The sequence below is a fragment of the Polyodon spathula genome, chromosome 11 (assembly GCF_017654505.1).
Source record: "Polyodon spathula isolate WHYD16114869_AA chromosome 11, ASM1765450v1, whole genome shotgun sequence".
Classification (NCBI taxonomy): Eukaryota; Metazoa; Chordata; class Actinopteri; order Acipenseriformes; family Polyodontidae; genus Polyodon; species Polyodon spathula.
This window is the reverse complement of record NC_054544.1, coordinates 17,443,205-17,466,393: the sequence shown is the minus strand read 5'-3', so window position 1 is coordinate 17,466,393 and position 23,189 is coordinate 17,443,205. Positions and strand designations below refer to the sequence as shown.

Below are 23,189 nucleotides of genomic sequence, written 5' to 3'. Positions count from 1 at the left end.
AACTGCATTTGCAACAGTTTCCAAGATCGACAGCAAAAACTCTTCCTCTACTAAATTTTTCTGAACTTGATTGTAATGTATTGCTTTGACTTCTCTTCTCTCCTGACCTTCATTTCTAAACTTCAGTGAGTGAATGCTTCATGACTCATCTGAGCCCCTTATCACTAAGCACAAGCAGATGGCTCTATTTCTTTTCGTACGCAAGAAGCAGAAAAATATTTTCCGAAGATTTAAGAAGGGTTTTAGATTAGTGATCTGCAGGATTTGGCCTTTTTTTTGGCTAAATAAAGTAAGTATTCTACAAATTGAATGCAGTCAAACTTTTTCGGCCTGTTACTTTGTTGCAGTTGTCATAGATGAAGGTTAAAAGGTAACTATACGACGCAGCTGTGCTGGTTATAGATTGCCAGAGAGCTCATTATGGGATCCCTATGGTATATAAAACACAATATAAACACTTGCCATGACACTGTCAATAGGCTGTAGCTTTATATAGCACTTTCAGCAATAGGCATGACTCACCAGAGTCCACAAACACAACCTGGGCTGAACAGATAAGTGCTCTCAAGAACACCACTGGACAAATTCATATTGGCGATCCTGCAGAAAACTACATTCAATTTGCGAGTCTTTAACACAAATCTGTTCAGTTTGTTCAATTGCACAGACAAAGGTGCTTCCAAAGCAGTCCTTCAAATAAAAAGAAGGTAACATTGTACAGAAACACCTGCCATGTATAGCACACACTTGTTCTAAAACATTCACAGATCTAAACACTGCCACTGTTTAACGTGGCATTTGAATTATTTTTAAATGTAATGTTGGTTTAGACAAAGTCTCCTACCCTTTAACGGTATACACAGCAGACGCATTTACATCCTCCACTGGTTAGATCCATTGTCAGTCCCCTACAAGCAGATTAGTTTGCTATGCAAATGAAACCCCTGATCAATACTCTTATATCAAATAACACATTTCTTTCCCGAATAGCAAGACTACTAGACAGAGAGGGACGACAGCAGCTGCTTGGTTTGCAGGTAGTTCTGCCTCCAAGACCGAGGCGCTTGTGGTCACACAGTATCAAAATGGATGGTCTGTGTGCCATTCCTGATTTGTAATGCAGATTTTCAAACTGAAGAATTAAGATGGAGTAAATAAAAGAATGGTCATGGAACAATTTGAACAGCTAATCATTGTCGGGCTGGCTGCCCATGACTGAACTTCTTGCCAGTGTTGTGTCAGGTTTTTTTTTCCCCCAGTCATTTTCTTTTCTTCCACCCCTTGTACATCCACTCAGATTTCAAACACAAGGTCTGTCAAACGGATATACAAACAGCATACTTTTTAATATGCAAGGGCTGTTCGAAACCCTCCGAGATTTTCTTTCTTTTAAACCTTGTGGATGTTCCTTTTCGTATGGGCAGATCTAAAGAATTCAAACTTCAAAAGAGGCAGCATTGCATCATTTTTCAGAACACAAATCCAGGAACTGATGCAATCCAAAAGCAGCAGAATAAAACAGGCAACTTTTTATTTATTTTTTGTTCTGGCAGAGATTGTGTCGTCTGCTTTTGTTATACACAATTTGGGTTTACGGCAAAAAAAAAGTACACACTGCTACTAGGCTGTGTAGGCTTATTATATTGTTTGTTAATGAGTTTGTAACAAAATAATCCATACATCTTAGCTGTTCTGCACTTCTACTCTCAAATGTGTAGCTCTGAAAGAAGCACATGGTACAGAACACATGTTTTAAATTTTAAAACACGATAATCTGGTACTGCGTTACTACCATGCCTTACTCTGAGAAAATATGTTTAATTTGCACTTCTTTGGTTGTCTCAGCAGTGTCTTCTGGGTCAATGCAGGTTACTGGTTGACAGCATGTCAGTCAATAGGGCAAGCCAATGGTTGGTTAACAACAGATTAGAAGCAGTTGAAGGGGTGGGGATAATTTAACCCGGAAACGACAGAGGAAGTGCAACACTATCTAAAAGCATGGCTTGCAAACAGATTAATTTAACCTAGTGTAGTACCAAATATCATGTTTTAAAATGAACACAAAATACAGATTTACTAGAACATTTGTTTCTTTCAGAACCGTACATTTGAGACTTGTATACAGAATGGCAATGCACAACAGGTACGCTTTAGGGAATTATTTTGTTTGCAACAACCAAAATGTGTTGAGTGTTTTTTGAGATCAGGCAGATATATAGCGAGATATAAAAATCAATAATGTTGAAAGTACAGGCAAAGATACTAGTACTCGATCTGAGTGTTTCAAGTCCTAATTACAAGCTGCTGCAGAAGTGTTTATTAACATTGCATTGAGGCAGTTTCAGAATGGCTCAGTGCTTTCACATGTCTAGGTCAACTACCATTCTCTTCATGACACAACTGCTAATGAATTGCAAGTGGAGAGAATCTCTTCCCACGAGGGATCACATGTGTGCAGGGAAAACTGAAAAAAAATATACATTCCTATACATTCTGCCACTGTAGTGCACCTTAAAAACATTAAAAATGTGAATGATGGCAGTATGATCCACTGCATTTGATCAACTAAAAATACCTCAATGTGTGCAATATTTTTGTATTTATCTTTATTCGTTTTTCCCCCCCAAGGGAATGGGATAGATGCAAGTCATTTTCATATCTTAATTTTTATATATATTCTTAAATCCCATGAATTTGTTAATACAGCAACTGAGAGAGAAAGAAAGAAAGAAAGGAGTGGTAATGAAACACATTAAGCAGGAATTGTGTTGTTAACAAACAACGGTATACAGCTCATTCCTAAAAGCTCTCTGGCGCACTCTGCTGGAAAAAGTACTTTTTACCCTTCAGGCAGTACTGCACGTTAACCGTGCTACACTGTCACTTGCCTCGAGTTATTACAAGTTTACTGGGATACCGAGGATATTATCCATGGGACCCACATATATTTTATTAGTAAGTGATGTCACACAAAGGAAATTAGCATTCTACTGAGACCCTTAACACATGTCTGCTTTGCATCTGTGAAACATACCTTCAAAGCTAAGCAGTAGTCACTTGGCGCTTTGTACTTGTTGCGGTAGTCCTGTCCATAGTAAATATTAACGTGGTCCAGCTGAATAAAACATACCAGGTCCCGTGAGACCTGGAACAAATAGGAAAAGAAAAGGGGGAAAAAAAGGAACAATTTTTAAAATAAATAAGTTAAATAAAAAGCACTGAGACAATACTGATCACATTGGTAATAAGAAATCCTACAATGTTGCAATATATGACAATTTTATGGTTAGTTTTTTTAAAAAACACTTTACCATCTTCCAGGACCCTTTTTTTTTTTTGGCAGATTATCTAAAAGGTCCAAATAGTAAGCTTGAAAAGTTTGGCTACAGTACAAAGCTGTTTTTGACATGCTGTCAGGGTTTCCCGGACACTCGTGTAGCCCCGAGAACATGTGCCTGCTATTCTAAAGCAACAACCAGGCTTAAGATTCAGAAAACAAGAGGCAGATCCAGAAGGCTTTGTACCTCACCTGTGTATAGACGAGGGAAAGCTTGAAATAGAATGAGACACATTTCCACAGAAATGACCAGGCTTCTGTACCATGGGGAGGGGGGGACATACTTACAGAAATGCAGGAGATAGATGGTAGGTGGCTTTGCTGTACTGAGCATCAATACAATTGAGTGAGCATAATCAGAACCCTTTAATTCTCATTGAAGCGCCAAGATTTAAGATAAAAGTCCCTTTTACAGCATTATCTCTACCTGTCGAATATATGTCGAACAGCTAAAACCTTAATGATCTGTTGCTAAAGTGCAGTGAAGCATTGATGTACCTTTTCAACATTGTTATTTTTATACAAAAAGTGCAATAAGTATAAATAAAAAAGATTCATGCAATATTTGTAATGGTTTCATTTATGATGAATAAACAAGAATAAACATGATTTCTGTTTTTAAATAAAAAAAGGTACAACATGCAAACAAGAGTCTACTGAGGATAGTCAAAAACCTGTGACTGATGCTGAATTTAAACCAAGGCTTTTATTACCCCACTGCAACAAGGTTGTGGCTGGTGGCTGAAATTTTTGGGTGTTCACACCTCAGATGCAGGTGAGGGTGTGGGGTTCTGGGGAGTGGGGCCCAGGGGGCCGACCACAGTGGTAGAAACACTGTCCAGTGGATCAGTTTCTGGTTGGAAGTGATACAAAAAGTTTGCTCTGCAATGTCTAGTATGAAGGTAGACAAAGATTAATTAGACCTTTTATTTAGTTCTAATATTTAAATAGCTTAAATGTTTTCTGTCTTTCTGCAAAATAACACACCATGCAAGACTAAGAGACGAAGTTGTGCGGCTTGCATTTATAGCCTTTGTTGTCTTGGCACTTGCGTGTTTGCTAACCGGCTATGATCCATCCAGACATTTTTAAAGCAATCATAGCATGGCGGATTTGAGTGCTCGCATTTTTGAGAGAGCACAGCTCAGCTTCAGCCCATTAAACAGATGGGATGAACAGCATTGTTGATGTGCCAGTGTTATGTGAATGGGGAAAATGAAATGCACATCACCCAGGGAAGCGCAATTCATTAATAAGAGACTGGAGGTTCAGCGAGCAAGCGAATGATGTTAACAGACGGCCCCTGCTGAAACACCTACATTAACATGTGAACAAGTCCCTGTTGCTTTCAGACTGGTCCTAGATAAAGAGCAAGTAGCGGGGTTCCAAAAAAATATAGCGTTACACATCCCCACGTGTTGCTGCAATGGTTTAAATAACATACCTGCAGTTTTTCTTTTCACTGTTAACATCCCAACACCTTTTTACACTTAGAGCGGCTATTTTGAAAAGAGCTTTAAAAGAGACTTTAAAGTTTAAGTGTAAAAAGTTGTCAGGATGGCAACAACGAAATGAAAAGTACAGGTATGTTATTTAAAACAGTTGTAGCAACATGTGGGGACATGCAACACTTTTTTTCAGAACACCCCGCTACTTACTCTCTATGCCTCGGTTATTCTTGGATGCTGTTGCTATTTTATAATGTATATTGATACAGCTCCCCACAAAATGCCAATCCTTCTCAAATCATTTTGAATGTTTTGATGGACTTGAATAGGAATTATAGACAAAGAGCTTTGCAACAGAAAGCTCCATTACGTGTGTGCATTGTTGGGGATATTACGAACTGTGGAAATGCATGGCACAGTGTACTCTCAAAAAACAATGACTAAAGCTGAATGACTATGATCAATTACTAAACCTTTCGAAACCACTATTCTGGGCACCGTTGCAAACACCAATAAAAGGTACATGTCTGTATTATAATGATGGATGCAGATTCAACGCACCAGTTCCCACTGGTCGGCACTGTGAAAGTCATTTGGACAGAAATGCAGTATGTTAGACAATGTCTTGTTGGCAGCTTAGATTCCCTTTTACCTATGGGCTATTTAAATGTGTTTGTATGAAACCTGAGAGGGCATACAAATTACACTATCAGACTAGAATTAGTGTAGAAAAGATGTGCTCATCATGAAAATACTAAGACCACTATTCTACTCAGTTTTACAATACAATATATATTTCCTTGGTGTCCACATTCTTAACTCCCAATATAAAACCATCCTGTTACTCCTTGCAGCAGTAGAAAGTTATAAAATGTTTTCATATCTACGCATCCCCCCCCACCCCCACCCCCAAAAAAATCAAACAAATAAAATATGAGCTTTTTAAACCTTCTGGATATGTAAAAAAGAAAATTAAACAACTAAACTGATTAGAAGCGTTTTACAGTTCTGCAGCGTTAAGGAGCCCACTATCAAAACTGCCCCCACTGTGTCTGCACATTATTTTTCATAAAACCTTTGCAGGATCTGCAGTTCCAACTTTACATGCCTGCTTTAGGCCTCCCTAGAGAGCTCAGAAAGCAATATACAAGAGAGAGCATGTCAAAGCTGCTGCAAAGCCAATGAAAGATAAGGTCTTTCAAATTTAGGAGCTCTGTGATATAGCTCTACAGAGGGACAAGAAGCACATCATACCCAGAGTTAATGATCCATTAGTGCAAGCTTAACAGGGCCTATGAAGCGGATACTGTTCTCCCGCTGTTTGTAAACAGGAAATAGCAATGTCAGGATTCATTATTTCTGTACAGATAAACAATACATTGTATATTCTATATCAACTGCTAGTGCCCATCAACTATCGTTGACCTACATAAACATGTGCTGAGGGGATCTCTCAAGCATGGTGGGTCAGTCGAGGTCCACTGAACCTCAGATCTCTGTACAGCAGGGGTTCCCAAACCTTTTTTTTTCTGCAACCCTACCCCTCCCCCCCTTCTAGTAAACAGTACAATATTTAGAAAAATATAAATTTCCTGAAGTAACATATTGTAATACCGCATGTAAAATGAAAACAGGCTCCACACAGACAGTACCTTCCTGCTCGAATTCAGCAGTTTATTAGCACAGGAGAAATAAACAATTAAAAAGGACCATGCCAAAGCAAAACAAAATAATACAAATCTATCTCTGAGCTAAATTCCAGTATACCTCTTGCTCTCACTCAGACAGCTTCTGTCACTCACTCTCCAACTATGCTCAGGCATGCACCTCCATTTATTGCCCCCCCCCCCCCCCAACATTTATATACTGCAGGTGTATCTAAATTGATCTATCTATCTATCTATCTATTTATTTATTTATTTATTTTATTTCATTTCTGAACAAAATGTATTTGATATTAAAACCCCACAAGCTCTGTGGACAGGGATTGGTCATATTTAACAAGGGGTTGGTCAGAATAAACATGATCCCTGCCCGGGTAGTTTATTGACTCAATCATCCTGGAGGTCCACCGAGTCTGCCATTTACCGCAGAGCTTTGAAATCACCAAGAAGTAAAACAAAATGAAGTGTTTTCCAGTCCCATATTGGTGCCATGCCCCACAGTTTGAAAACCTCTCCTGTAGAGTAACACAGATCTGGAATGCACTGTGACACAAGTATTAAACCTGGCTGATCATCTCTCCATAGTGCTAATGTAGTTCTAGGCTGAATCAATGTGCCCCTGCCGTAAGCTTTTAATGGATCTACTGCATAGAAATGACCTATTAAAAATCAGATTACTGAAACTGTGACCTTCGTAACAACCAAGACACTTATCCCAGGTAGATCTTCTTTAATATATTAAAGCTCCTCTGTACATCAATGTACATCAATTGTGAGAGAAATACAGGGTAACTTCACCCCCACAGGACCTGGAGCAATGTTCGTTATATCAGGGTGTTCACTATAATGGGGTTTGGCAATTTGCTGCATCAGAATAATGAAGAAACGCCCAATTTGAACTGAACGTACCCTGATGAAGGCTAGCTTTGCAGCTACGCTTTGGTAGTCTCTGCTTTTTTTTTTTTTTAAAGAACATGCTGGTTTTGTGTTCTATAATAATGCATATGCCACATTAATAAAGGTATTTTTAGCTATAAGTTTGTAAGAGTATCTTGGTTTTTGGCGATTTGCCTGATGGATTAACTTGAATCGACATGAAAACAATGGACTTACAGGTATTCGTAAAGATGTCTTCACATTGCTCAACATTTAACACTTAAGAGAAAACAGTAAAGAAATGGAGAGGGAAAGTATTTACGCTTACATGCTGAATGCAATAATGATATGTCCTTTCTCTTGGGGAAAAAATATCCAGCGTAGATGACTTCATATTTTTTACACTTTTCTCAATGCCCTGCTTGCAGTTGTCTCTTCATGCCTGTTGCCTGGTTACAGATTGTCTGAAGATGGAGGACAGGCACCGACTGCATACGTCATGCATGATTTCCACTACAATAGGTTATCTCTGAATTAGCCAGCCATGGTCTTTGTTTTCACTGAGAGAAGGTTCAGTGCCAGTCAGTACTGAGATTGTTGTATCCAGGTCGAACCTGGTAAGTGATTGTTCTAATAGGGCTAATTTACATTGAAAAAAAAAAAAAACGATTCTTGCTGCTGGGATTGTTAAAAAACGGGGGTTCGTTATAGTGAAGCCTGTACGTGTATCACAATGTATACACGCACAAGTAAAACAGGTTGCATCCATCAGATGCTCTTTGGGGGGGGTTTGGACACAAATGCAAGACTAAAAAATGAGATGAAGTGGCTCAATCCTGTCTTTAAGCCAAACAAAATGTAGAAATGTTATTTTAACAATTTGTCAGAGAAGGAACACCAATTGTGTTGGCATGAGTCCTCGCGATCAGTTTTGTCTTTTTCATTCACTTCTTATTGTGTGTCACTGTCCATTTCGCAGGGAGCCCACCTTCCTGTCCTCATTCTCTTAACGGATTTTGAAGTCTCATTTGTGATTCAACCAAGGGGCTGCATTACCTGGCATGTAAATGCCACCGATGTACTGATCTCTACTCTAATTATTTAGGTTCTTGAGGAAGATGACTGCAGTTGACCAAGGTGCCAGCAGGTTTCATAATTTATTAATAATTTATTTTACTGTGCTACAATCATGACATTGATCCCCCTTTGCTATTCAGTACTGGGTCACTCTCAAACAGAACTGTGTGGTTTCAAATTTCCAATGTTGGCAGAGTCAAACTCATTTCACCCATTATCTGATCCGTATTCGAACCCAGGCCTCCAGATGTGAAAGACACAGAGGCTGATAAATTAGCTCACTGCACCACCTAACTCTTTCACTTTATAATTTTTCATGACATGATTTGTCATCAGATTCAGCATGATTTGGATGTAGGTCATGGTGATATACTTTTTGTGGTATAACACTTATAAATAAATAAATAAATAAATAAAATACACAGAAAAGTTCTCCACTTTTTGTGTTTTAAAGCGAGTAGCAAAATGTTTTAAAACTAGAAAATCTTAAATACCATACTAAAATGGCTGCATGTAAAAGCAGTTTTCTATTTGGAATTCAGCAGTATCATACAAAGGCTCTAATTTGTTTAACATGAGCTTGTATAAAAATCCACTTCAATGCAATACAATGCAACACCCCTTCGATGACAGTTATGAAAATAAACAATTTGTCTTTGTCGAGTTCTTTTATGTTATGGGACAAACTACAGAAGACTTACAATTACTGGAAAGCTGATATGGCCATGGCTATTTCTCAGAATCTCTGAAGTACTGGGAACGGAGGTGAACATTATAACCTCGGACAACAGCACTAGCCTCTTGTATTCTTTTGACTCTAGTCTTCATATTTTCTTTAAATATCAATAACAAACACATGTTTTTCATCGTGCTGAAGTAGCGACAGTTAGAAAAACAAGGAAAATGTCAAGTAAACACTAATCTAACTAGGCTACCCTTGCCTGCAAACAAATTAATTAATTAAATATATATCTCTTCTTCCCTTGTAACAGTAATTATTTACAGTTTAAATATAATAAAAAATAATGAAAACCATACGCTTCAAATAGATATTAACCCCCTTCCTGCTAATAGGGCAATTATTATTATTTTTTTTTAAGAACTAAACGTTTATATAAAAAAAATAAAAAATCAGTAATCCAATACTAACTGGGAAAACTATAACCTGCAGCGACTAAGAAAGGAAACGTATCTGATTCACTGTTCAGAAACAGCAAAGTGTACACTTCTTTTTAACTTGAGTCTGACAAAAGCTATATTGAACAGATGTGCCAAACTTGTTTGTTGTTCGGTTACATGGACTTAAAAAAATAAGCTGATGGGGTCCCCTAGTTTAAGACACCAAGCCTTGACTACTGTAACACTAAAGAAGATGGTACCTATCCCTTTGGTCACAATATTGACATGTTTTAAATCTACAGCATGTTAGAATATGTGCATCATACAGTAAATGCAACAGTTTCAAGCAGGCAACAAGTTAGAAAACCTAACTTTAACACTGAGCAACTACACAGAAAAAAAGAGAGAACTAAATTACACAATAGCAGTGTTGCCTATCCTAGACTGGTTAACTTGTCACCTGTGTGTTGAGTGGCACAGCAATCTGCAGTTATGAGTAAAGTAATTTTTTCTAGACCTCTATGGACAATCCCCTGGAGACTGTAAGCTTTCATAAGCTGTTTGTGTTCAAGTTTAGAGACATTGTGTTACAATGCAGCCTTGGTTCAACTGTGGACTCACCTTCGCTTTGCCCTTGGGGACGTAGTAGATCCCAGAGGCTCGGAGCAGAAAGTAGCGTTTCTTCCAGGACTTTTTCCCATCGTCCTTAAGCCACAAGACTCCCTCGATCTCTGGGACTGTAACTGAGCTTCCACAGAAACACTCCTAGAATGAATAAACAGAACTCAGTGAAAAGAGGGAGGGCCATGACAAACAGAAGGCATATAGCAGCTTGGTGTCCTTCTTGTATTTAACCACTACTGTGTGAGTATCCACCAACAGTGCAGGGAACTGTAATGCAATTTACATGTAGATGGGGAAACAAGAATGAATTACACAACCTTATGCAAATAGGAAATACTAATGAGCTACCTGGATTGAGATCAGTTTAGCTAGTATTTAGTGGAAAAAATGGGTCATTACTATAGTAATAGCAGAAGCACATTAGAGTATTTAACCACTACTTAAAACAAGACTTGACATTCTTAAATACTTAACATGGCTTTATATATGTGCACTGTAGCAATTGTTAACTGCTGCTGAGATACAAGACGTTTCACACAAGACGTTTTCGCAGATGGCTAAGCTATTCCTGTATTCTCTCACCTCCAGCAGGGCTTCCTTCTTTCTGTCTGCCATCTCAGATGTCTCCTTCTTTCCCAGCAAGTAGTTCTGTCATTAAAGATAATAATAGGTTCGTTACGACTGCATACAAGAACAACCCCCACACACAAACTCTTAAGTGGTAGAATGAACAGCATGCAAGAAGTAAAATGCTGCTAGTATGCTCATTAACAACTGCCTTAATTTAGACAAGCAACCTGGTTTTAGAGAAGCTCCTAATTTATCATTTTACTGTTATCAGGACTATTCTCTTTCTGAAACTACTGAACAGTCATTTTATACATTTATACATTAATAACTTAAGCTTCTAAAACTCTAAAGTTGCACAAATAACCCGGTTGATATGTTCAAGTTAATGTAGTCCGATTTCCTTTCAGTCAATTTGTTTCCTTTCAGATGTGTTGCATTGCATTAGGAGATGTATATGACTCAAAGCATTCCCTGAATATATGTAGCCCTGGAGGAGGGCCCCGCTCACCTGTGGGTTCTTGAACAAGGCGTATTTCTCAATGCGTTCGATGAACATGAGTTTGTTCTGGCTGTCTCTCGTCCAGTTTACCAGATTCTCCACCAGGTTCTCATGATCTTCAAAGATCCTCTCTGAGCGGTCAAGAAACAGTCACAACATTAGGTACATGCCAACAGGCCTTCATAACACACATTCTTGTATATTCAATTGATGAATGATAAATGTAACTTTCCAAAAAATAGCAAAGTTTTACTCATGTAAATGTACATTTCGCTGTACTGCAGCGTTAAATTATACATCTAATTGACTCAGATGCACGTTGATTTGAATGATTTACACAGTGCTATAAAAAGCCAGTGTCGGCTAATAGAAACAGAGCTACACTAATTGGCTGAAACAAAATGGTCACCTTTCCCCAAGAGACAAAAAATACCACAAATATTGAGACTGCACATAAGTGTTATAACATTGGCCCAGATTACAGGCACTGTCACAACTGGACATAAACAGACACCTCTATTCACGGAAGCGAGGAGCTATGTATTGTGGGCTATTCATTTTTTTTTTTTTTACAAGCCACATTATTAAAAAAAAAAAAGAATTAAACTGTCAGTTTATAACATGTTTCTCTCATTTCATATCAAAATGACCAACAGAAAAGCATTAAATCCACTATACGTCCAAGCGATACAAATGGCTGCTATGCATCCAAGAAACCAGGCAATTAAAGAGACATCTTGGTGTTTTTCATCATGGATTAGACTGCCAAGGGCCCACAAATTAAATTTAGCCAGGGGATGAGGGGACTGGATTTCCCTCCAATGAGAAAAAACCTCACTAAAACAATACTGTTCTCACATCCACAGACCAGAACAAGCCCAAAAGCACAAGACATATACAGTGAAGCATATATGGCACTTAGCTGGCAATATACAGACCACATTGCTGCCATATCTACAGTGGTATAAAAGATTTCTGGACATCAAGTGCAAGTAAAAAAAAAGTGAGAATTACATATCCGGACTAAAGGAATCCAATATGAATAGCTAAAATGAAGGACAACAATATCCACTGTATGGAACACACATGACTGGGATCCAGCCCCTATAGGAACGTTTAATGCAGTGAACTCCATACATTGACATGTTAAAACTAAAACAGTGCTGTTAGGAGGTACAGCAACAACACAGAAGCTAATGGGGTGTGGAAATTACTATGTTTCTGCTTAGATTATGCTCTCACTGTATAGTTTTGCTCTGGTAATCAGATATGTCTATAGATATTACTTTGCAATAGACACGATTCACTTTTCAGACACTGCTGCTACACAAACATTCAAGATGATGCATTGTAAATGGATACTTTAAAGTCATGCTGATCAGTGTTGCAAGGTGTTAGTTTACAGGAGATGGCATATTTCCGTCTTATGCTTCACCCCATCGTTGTTTTATAAAGTAATCATTCAGTGGCTAGAAAATAACAGCAATCTGACTGCACACCTGGACAGTTCTGTAGTTTTTTTTGGATAATGTGCTGTGACAGTTTAAGCTGGAGAGTATTAGCTAATAATAATATGCTGCACAGAAGAAAAAAAAAAGTACGAGCGAGCACGTCTGGAATAACAATTTATAAACTCATTCCAGATAGCAGAGGTACTGACAGTGCAGCTTTTCCCCTTTTCCATTCTCCAGTGTTTAACCTTTCTGCTTTTAAATATCAGGCTGTCACAATACAATCGCCCTTCTCTAAAAGAGTTTCTTAAGATGCTACAGTTAAAAGACTGAAGCTTCTGTTCTTTTCCTCTGGGATGTGGCACCGTCTGGTGGTTACTTGTTTAAGCAGTGACTACTTAAGCACCAAGTAACTTCGCATAACAAAACTGCTATATAAAATAAATCATTTCAGTGTCTATTAATAAACAAATAATTAACACACACACACACACACACACACACACACACACACACACACACACACACACACACACACACACACACACTGTAGGGGCATACTCAAGACCTGGAACTGGTCTGCTGTTTTGAGTGGAATTATTTTTCCTATACCTCTTTAGTGGAAAGCTGTGTTGAGAGCTAATAGAGCTTTGTAACATTAACTTATACTTAGTCCAATTTCATGTGAATACATCTATTTAGTCACAAATTTAAAATATTAGCTAAACATATAAAGTACTGTTCTTGAGTACTGCATCAAGCTTAGATGTGTAATAAAGCGCATAATCAAATCTTATTTCCATTCCTGAATTTAAATACGGTTTTGCACCAACCATTCCAACCATTGTAGGTGAACTATCAAAAACACAGCATATCAAAAGGGAACTGTGCACCGAAAAGTGAGTTCCCATACTTTTTTCTGGCACCCCTGCTTTAATGCCATTTAAGAGCAATAAACTCCAACCCCATGTTAAAAACATTCATTATTTCAGTAAGGTAATCTTTCACACTATTTTCTTTAATTACAAGCCCACTTGGGGTTCTTGCTGTCTGTAACCGACTCACTGGGCTGGGTGTGTACTTCTGTACTTGATCCTCACATAAACAGATGCATTTAACCCCCTGCATTTGATCACTAATTAAGTGTGTACTGAACGATGACAAATCCAATTACTAAAGAAATTACCTGACCTTTACAAAACATTTGGTATCGCCTACAGCAGAAAACATTGTGTTGTTTTTGTTTTAGATTATTAAGTCTGTTCTTATAAAGAGATTTCAAGATCATGTGTGAGATGCATTTAAATTTATGCATTTGAATAATTATCCAGATATAAAAATCGGATCGGTTTAGTTACAGTAACTGCTAGCGAGCCACAGAACTTGAAAGCAAGTTGGCAGCGAGTGTGTTCTTAAAATACTAGTAGAGGAACCCCCTGAAGATATTTTTGCCTAAAAGAAAGCTATTGTTAAACATGGAGAAATGTCCTCCTTTTGGCAGTTTATCTGGATATGATAGGATGCCAGTGGAGACCCATGGGATCTGACTCATGCAGTTTCATTACTGCAGCACCAGGCAATTTGTCTGAAGGTGGAGCCAAATCTATTTCTGGTTATTGTCCAAAGCTGGTTAAAGTTTTATTAGGTACAGTTATGATACTACAGGTGGGGAACATGCATGTTAAATATTTCTAATAACGTTACTATATATTATTTCAATTTACATTATCAGATTAAGTTATATTGAATGCCTATTGTAATCGGTTTACAGTAGCTTAATGTTAGTGTCCTAACAGTCCTTAAAACACTTTCAAGCTCTAAAACTATTATATAGTGACTATTCTTTTTTACTTTTTAATTCAGTTACAGACTGGTAAACTAAAGATAAAGTTTTTAAATACTGCATCAGTTACACCGCCACTATTTTAAAACAGAAGATAATAATAGTCTTTGGAGGACAAAATCCCTGCCAAAACCGATTACACTATGTAACACAATTTTTGTTCCTGGGTAGCAAGTGTTATTTCCTAATTGCTTATGCCGCAAAAGTATAGAAAATGGCTATTATTCCCCACAAACTTTGCTTTTGTGACCAGGACAGTGATATTTCAAAATATCACTATTTTCAATGGGAAAACGGGCAAATGTGTGTCTTTTCGTTCACAAAGTCAGAAAAAAACAACATACGAATCCAAATTAACATGTATTAATACTAAAGTAATACAAAAATGACTACAAAAGATTTAGAAGTGAGTAGTTTTTCGAGATTTATGATTATACTGTAAAATACATTTTTGTATTACTTTAGTATAAATACATGTTAATTTGGATTCATATGTTGTTTTTTTCTGACTTTATGTGAACAAAAAGACACACATTTGTCCGTTTTCCCATTGGAAATAGTGATATTTTGAAATATCACTGTCCTGCTCACAAAAGCAAAGTTTGTGGGGATAGCCATTTTCTATACTTTTGAGGCATAAGCAATTAGGAAATAACACTTACTACCCAGGAACAAAAAAAAAATAAAAAAATTGTTACACAGTGTTATTAAATGAAAACATTGTCAGCTCGCTCCCTCTCAGGATGATGTCAGGGTCAGCAGTGCCAAAGCTCATGACTTCACTTGTAAACTTCATCTGCAGCCAGAACGAGTCAATAACAATCATATAATAAAAAAGAACGAGTCAATAACAATAATATAATTAAAAAAAACAAAAAAACAACATGCCAAATGTCATAAGAACCTTTAACTAAACCAGTCATGTGTAGGTATTTATATGTAGACTACAAGAGTTTTTGTATACAATAGTTTTTAATGAATACATATATGCTGTATATACTGTACTGTATATCTGATTTCACTAAAGGAAGCCTCCTGACAAAGCTACAGTATCATCAAATTCTCTCTTATAACAGGTAGGCTTTCAAGAGCAATATGCTACGGGTCTGGAATATCAGGTCTCTTAACTATTCTATTCTTCTTCTTGTTTAGAATCACTTTGTATATAATCTCCAGTTTCAGCCATCATACCTGATGACTTCTTGAAAAACTAAAAAGTTTAAAAGCACCCCCAAGGCCTCAACATGCCTCAAACATGTCTCTTCTCCACGTTCAGCCAAGTGCTGCAGGGGAAAAGGTCTGAAGTCTTTGAAAACAACCTGTGTGTGTGTCTGTGTATATATGTAATGTAGCTGGAGTGTATTTTTTCCTACATATTGTATCACAGTTATACACTTTTATAATTCCTGATAAAAACAAACCTCTTAAGCAAGGCTACTGCCATGGACCTGGAGTGCCTACTAAAACGCATTGTGTGAAAATGAAAACTAAACAGTACATTTGCAAATTTGTCACAACCAAAGTTAATTAAAATCCTATTACAGTCTTCTCCCTTACACTTTTACAAAGTTCTAATTACTGTAGGGAGCATGGCTTGCATAGAACCTGCTGAGCAATGCAGCTTGTGTGTCATTAATGTAGCTGTTTTACTGCAGCGTGTTCTTATAGAATCTGGGGTATGTTGCCATATTAAAAGGACTGGCAGTGATCATTTAGAGGACAACAAAATTGGAGGATAAAATCACTGCACCATAGCAGTCTCTAATGCCCAATTAAAGATTCTTCTCCAGACAAACTGCATGTTCCACATAGTTAAACCCCACAGGCCTGATTTTGAATTATTTTCATATCAAAAGGATTACTTCCAAGTATTTACTTAATTTTTTGCGTTATTTCTGTTCTGCATGTACTCCAATTAGTTGGGTTGAAAAGCCATACACTCTCGCTTTACTGCTTGCCAGGAAGTGTCACAGGTACGCGCTGGCTTCACATTGCTCCCCTGCTGCGGCACTAACCTGCACGGATTGGTTCCTAGTTGGATTTGTTTCAGCATCGTGCTGGACTGGTTAGCACAACAGTGGGGAAGCAAGCTATAGATACACTGGATTTGGGAACTGTACAAAATCAAATGTTAGCAGACATAGAGGTTTAATAATAATAATAATAATAATAATAATAATAATAATAAATTATCCTGGTACAGAACTTACTAAAATCCCAATTATCTTCTAGTAACCAAAAAAATAACAGGAAGACAGACTGGAGCCATAAATCAAGTGATGTCATGAACGGAAGGAGCGTTGATAATTACAATTTGGTTCAATTTGGTTCCACAGAAGAATGCTGGACAGCTGGAGAAGCCAGACTAAGAGAAAATAGTGTCCCATTTTTGCATACCTTTGAAATAAAATCATGGGGAAAAAAATTTCATGAATGGTGCCTTCACCTGACACTGACACAAGACTTATTTATTTATTTAAACTGCAGGAGTTTGTTCCAAATCTGTTCTGCTCTCAGAAAAAGCAGTACATTTTCTGCACTGATATTGGTACAGAAAGTAAAATCATGCTTTGACAGCTGCTCGGCCTGTCTGGGGTGGGGGGGGGGGGGGGGTGGAGTAGGCTTGAGAAAGCCTTTTCATTGCTTCTTCTGAAAATGTAGGTTAGGCCTTATGCAGTGAATAGGACTATTTTAAGGCCATGATTTTCACTTCAGCGACTACTGGCCAGACTGAGGACAATGAACTGGGATCCAAAATTTGAAAATAACAATTTCTTGGTAACATATCCAAGGGATTTATGCGGCTTGACAGCTATCTAGAATTCTTCAGGGTTATAACTACATTTACAAACATAACAGTTAAGTGTAATGCCCTCTGAAGATTGCAGTATGATTTGGACTGGCTGATGTACCAAGGTCTATGGTCCACCTAGAGTCCAATCTATTAAAACAGTTAGGACTTTTTGCTTGTCTCTTTATCCTCCCACATGCATGTGGTTGAGGAAGTTTATTTTGCTCAGATTGAAGAATCACACACTACCATACTGTACAATGAGTCAATGGGAGGTTCAGTGTCACATGGTACAGTACCTTACTTATCATATCAACCAAGGTTCTTTAATTCTAACATACTAAATCTAATTTTCGGATTCCAAGCTCTGAAACCTAGGCTCAGTGTCCCACGGTGCCTGAGGACACAGCAGGCAACGAATCTGGAAGGCCCTCAATTGAATTGGCTTTAACTGAAACTGCCTACAACATAAAACGTATTAAAAAAAAACATGCTGTACAAGCAAGCCCTGCCAGTTCCCTTGCATCTATTTCTACAATGGGGCAGCAGATGGTATAAGCACTGTGCCCATCATTACCTAGGGAGACAGGGTTGTCAGACCTCAACAAAATGGATCAATTTCTTTAAAACTAGGTCTATTACCTGTAATTCAAAGTGTCTTGGGCCAACTGTATTGTGTTTTTTATAGGCTTTTGAAATGAAAGCAATAAAAGACGAAACAACTAACAGTGTCCTGGAAACATACACCAAGTTAAAGCAAGGGATTTATTAAACTGCTTGGCCACCTCACATTGCTGCTGTGGACATACTGTCCATTGTAGTGCAATGAAACTAGGAAAGTCAAGGGACCGAAGGATGAGCATTAACCCTTTGCAGTCCTATGTCGGACCAGGTCCGACATTAGAATTTTCCCATTTCTAGGACATCATCAAAAAGATGTAAAGCACAGGTCTCTAGTTGGGCTTATCTGATCTATCCATGCACCACAGAGATAACAAGGACATAAACAAAGGAGATCACTGCTTCTGCATCCAGCGCTCAAAGAATATCACAGACATTTGCAGACCTTTTTGAGATGTTATAGTAATAAAATAATGACGGATCGCATTATTGAGGAGTTTGGTGACAAAACCAGTGATCCGGAGAGGATTATCAGTATGCACGTCTATAAAGAGGTATGTGAAAAATACGGTGAGCAAGGGCTTAAAAAACAGCAAGAATTAAAAACAGCAAGAATTAAAAACAGCGCAAAATAAACAGCCCAAGTGAAAATAAATTGGACCTGACCTGCCTGACAAGTGCTGAATAAATGGACCGCAAATGGTTAAGATTTTAGGACTACCACCTCGAGGGTGCTGTATCTGAAGCCCATACAGCAAGTGTATTAACTGACAACATGGCCAACAATCGTGTTCATGAGGGCTTTCTTCGTAACTGTAAAAATAAGACTGCGGCATTTTCACAGACACTCACCTATGGTTCTATGGTTTGCAAAGAGGCTAAATTACTTTTGAATCACAGTGTACCATACACCAATGGTAACTATATCTTGCATCCTTAAATACAAGGTTATAAGTGTTACTCACCCATTTGCAGTTCAGAAATGGTCTCTACCAGTGACCAGTCAGGACTGTAGCCACAGTGGGATTTGTCCAAGAGGCTGTCCAGGACCTGCCTGACTGTCTGTCTCTCGTCCACCATCATGGTTTTGGAGCTGTCATCGGACATGTGCACGCGGATCACCAGCTGCAGACAAGTGAGGTAAACAAAACAGCGGCTTAGCTTGCTTTAGAAAATGCAACAAAATAAAGTAGTGCTTTTTGACCATGCCAAACACCAGTGGGCTTTCTAAAGAGCCACAAAAATCACTAGTGTTACTAAGATTAAACCAAGACACTGCTTCAGTAATTGTTTAGCTAAAGATGCATTTTGACTGTACATTCTAGCAATACAGCTAGTATTCTTTTCAAATCCATTAACAACCTTAAATGGGTCACTTCAACTAAAACATAATGAATTTGGGAGTTTAATGAGTTATTCAGTATGGCTCAAGAGTCGTTTTATGGATACCCCTGGTCTACAGAGATAGGGAGGATGATGGCCTGACATTGTTGGTAGTTTCCTCTATGAGCTGATCATTATCTTACAGCTAGTCCAATAAGTAAAATTTAAGATTTGCAGTCTTCTAAATAGGAGCTGATGTTCATGACAGTGATCTCCGACAGTCTCTGGGGGAAGTAGGAAAGCTGCTTATATTTGTTGACAAATGAACTTCTGTATTCGATACCAATTGAATGTTTTAAAGTTTGTGTTAATTTTTTCTGGTCCTATTTGTGGCGAAGCAGTTCAGGTTGTCTAATAATCTGTAGCCCATTACTTTAACAAGGACTATAGAGTTAAATTGGAGTCTGGCTTTCACAGCTGGTAAATTATTCCATTGTATTGAACATCTCCATTTAATAAAACTATTACTGGCCAGTTCTCTAGGGGTCAGTTGGCATGTGGAATTCTCCACAGCAAAACTACTAGGGTGGGATCAAAACTTTGATTTGAATCAATGGAACAGTAAGAGTATTTGCATTTTTAACTGGTTGGTATTTAAAAATAAAAAATATATATTTATTGCTCAGGAAATGAGAATTCTCACCCAGACAGACAGGAACTGGCACAGACTGCCTTCAGTCTAAAGCAGCAAAAGTCACCAGACTAATGCAGAGTACAGTAAGAGGCGCTGATATAAATAAAGTACACTGACTGCCAAGGTACTACAGTATACAACCTCAAACTATTTCAATGAATAAAAACACCCTCCAAATACAATAAATATTCCGTCAAGTCCAACAAGTCACCTTAGCTACAGCAGGTGCACTGATGTAAGATTAAATGAAGTAAAGAATCAGACACGGTCTTCAAAGCTTTGGGCTTTCATGCCGATATTTGTTATTTCATTGTGCTTACTTGTCAAGCTGCACGGATGAATACTGTAAAATAGTGTGCATATGGTACACAGGAATGCACTGTATATATATTTTGTTGTAATTTTCGAACAGTGTCATTGATGGTTTTACTCAGTTAAATATATTAATTCACTGCAGTCCTATACAAGCTTCTAGCCACCCCACAAGAGGTCAGAATGCGTTTGCCTGCACTTTACAAAGAACATACAATATGTACATTGCATGTATTAATAAATAAATATATGGTCGTGACAATCAAATAAATTTCTTCTAACAGCATCAAAACACTCGACAGCTAAGCAGCACCTGCTCACCTTTTTTACTTGTGCTTCTTTGATCTTCTCCAGAGCCACTCTGATCTTCTCTGCTTTCAGCTTGGCAGCCTGCTCCTCCTACAGACGCACAACGCAGAGGTTTAAAACTCAATGAGATACAAGACAGCATGCCCACCCCCTGCCAGAGACCTGGGGTCTTACCTGGCAGCAGAGGGAACTCAGAATGGAGCCACTTTCATCAGCAACCACTGCTGTTTCTTCTTACAGATTCATGTTGGGTAAAAGTGCCACCCACAATATTAAATGTAGCTATTCTAATAGGACAGAATGGCAGCTGTCATTCAAAGTAAATGGAGTGCCCATTTCTATCAATCTTACCTATATGTCTAACACAGCGTTACACGTACCTGACTTCCAGCATGCTGCCATCGTGTGCCTTTTAAAAAAATTATCCGCCCCCGCACCCCACCCCACCCCCTTTTACCAGGCAGTGTTTCCTTGTCCTTTCACACAGGTGTCCATGAGACTGGGGTTTACAAGAATATACCCCACTATAGCGGCATTTCAAACAATGTCCTATTAGAGATGGCCGTGTTACAGATTCACCCATTGAGCTGTTGTTGACCTCCTTCATTCAATTAAAAAAAAACAGCCTTCCAAGACCTTATCCCACCAGCCTGCTCTGTGATACAGTGGATAATCATTTGCAGTAGCACACAACCCCAGCTGGTTCACTCTTTTCTGTGGTCCACCAGACAGAATGAGCTTTTGCAAAATGGGAGACAACTGTCAGGTAGACTTCTCAAACAGATGTGGCACCAGAGACTTGTTTGTGTGCCATGTAAATTCCCCATATCAGTGACAGAACTTCCAAACAACTGGCTGCAGTACACCACTCGTTATCTGTGCAGTTTCTTCTTTAAGTGTAACCCAGTATTCCCGCAGGCAAACGGCGGCTGTTCCCGATAAAATAGATTTTTAAAATACAAATATAGCAGCAGCTCAAAACTTAAAAGACCAAGGACTCAGGATTTCAAACAGGGGTACAATATCTTTAATAGCCCTTGTAATAGGAACTCTGGCTTCCTTTCTGTCCTGATGCAGACTCGCTGAATGCTAGAGTTGCCTCAGTAACAGTAACAGCTTTCAAGCTTGGACTACAAGTCTGAATGCGTAATCCCCTTAAACAAAAGCGTGCAGGCGGATTGCGTGTTGATAGGGGCTGGAAACATTATGATTGAACCCAATGAGGCACAGAGCAGAAGATTTCACTGCAAGCTGTGTGCAAATGGACATGCAGTTTTTAGCAGTGGGCATTAAGTTATTAAGCTACAAGCTTTAAAAAAAAAAACAACACAGTATGACGTTTCAACCTTAACACCTAGAAATTAGAACTGTAATATAAACCCAATCCCTTTCAAGTTTTAATGATACTGTAGCAATGCTGGGATTATATACTGTGCATATCAGTAGTGTATATTTAAAGAAATCTCTCTAGCCAGTAACTAGGATTTCAGCTTCTAAATGTCACTAAAGAGGTTTAATATTTAGCATACCGTATGTACTGTAATAAGCCCAGTTTAAAGAGAAAGGGACCACTACATCCAGATATGCCCCCCCCCCAACACCAACATCACTGTAATAAGCCCAACATGGAATGAGAGATCCTACTTATCAACATCCTCTACACTGTACAAAAACAGACTTGCTAATCCTTTTTATATCTGAATGCATTTCCAAATGAAACGGTATTAAAAATGATTGACTTTGTTTTGATTTATATTCATTACTTTCTTTATTACACTGTACATGTGTACTGTTATTCCTCACTTGTTTAAAAGAAGTGTGGAAAATATGCAAAACATCTGTTTTCAAGCAGATTAATGTCTAAATGTGGATTTAGAAAAGAATAAAGGATTTACTAAAATGCTGACTGATGTCTCAGAAGAAAATATTAGAATCTAGCTTTCCTAGGTTAAACTTCAAAGTGGAAGGTAGTTTTACTTTCTTTGCCTTTCATGCAAAATCGCTATGCAAATGTTTTTAGGAAATCAGTAACACGTTAATGCAGGTGTAAAGTTCAGGTACACTTCTGTATTGTTTTGATACATACTTTAAATGCAATACAAGTGTATATAGAACAGACTTTCAATGTTTAATACAGCAAGCATGATGCAATAAATACAACACATACACACATTTAATATGTGTTACTGGAAGTTAAATGCTTATTTTGCTAGATTATTGGTGAACTTCTGATAACTCTGGTCAGCAATATATGCCCAGTCCCACTGAAATGATATTAAAATGGTCTGACAGGGTACAGATAACACATGCATTGGCCATTACACAGTGTAAATGGATACACTTAGCATGTATACAGCTAAATTAGGACAAGAAGTATTAATCTCCATTTGCCGTACACTAAAGCATGTTAGTATTGCTCTAGTTTGTGAATTATTGATGGAAACCCCATTTATGTTCAGTCATCATACGTGAGGCAGATAATATTACACTGGGCAGGTGCAGGACCCCTAGGGCATGCTGGGAATAGCTTTAGCTGTCAGGCGCTGCCGTCTAACATGCGAATGGATCAGAAGGGAGGATTCTCCGGAGGTGACTGGCATCAGCTTCCATTCGCTCAGCAGGGGGAGAGTA

At 38.1% G+C, this 23,189-nt stretch overlaps 1 protein-coding gene across 1 annotated transcript in view; it reads right to left on the bottom strand.

Moving 5' to 3' along the window:
* The window catches only part of LOC121323054 (ras-associated and pleckstrin homology domains-containing protein 1-like), a 103,133-nt gene that overhangs the window by 17,066 nt on the left and 62,878 nt on the right, over nucleotides 1-23,189 (bottom strand). Inside the window, exons 8-13 of the mRNA XM_041263777.1 lie at nucleotides 20,571-20,648; nucleotides 18,886-19,045; nucleotides 11,224-11,345; nucleotides 10,728-10,793; nucleotides 10,143-10,286; nucleotides 3,035-3,145 (exon numbers count right to left, since the gene is read on the bottom strand). Of these exons, the coding sequence (XP_041119711.1) occupies nucleotides 3,035-3,145; nucleotides 10,143-10,286; nucleotides 10,728-10,793; nucleotides 11,224-11,345; nucleotides 18,886-19,045; nucleotides 20,571-20,648 (681 nt within the window). The remainder of the gene's footprint in view (nucleotides 1-3,034; nucleotides 3,146-10,142; nucleotides 10,287-10,727; nucleotides 10,794-11,223; nucleotides 11,346-18,885; nucleotides 19,046-20,570; nucleotides 20,649-23,189) is intronic.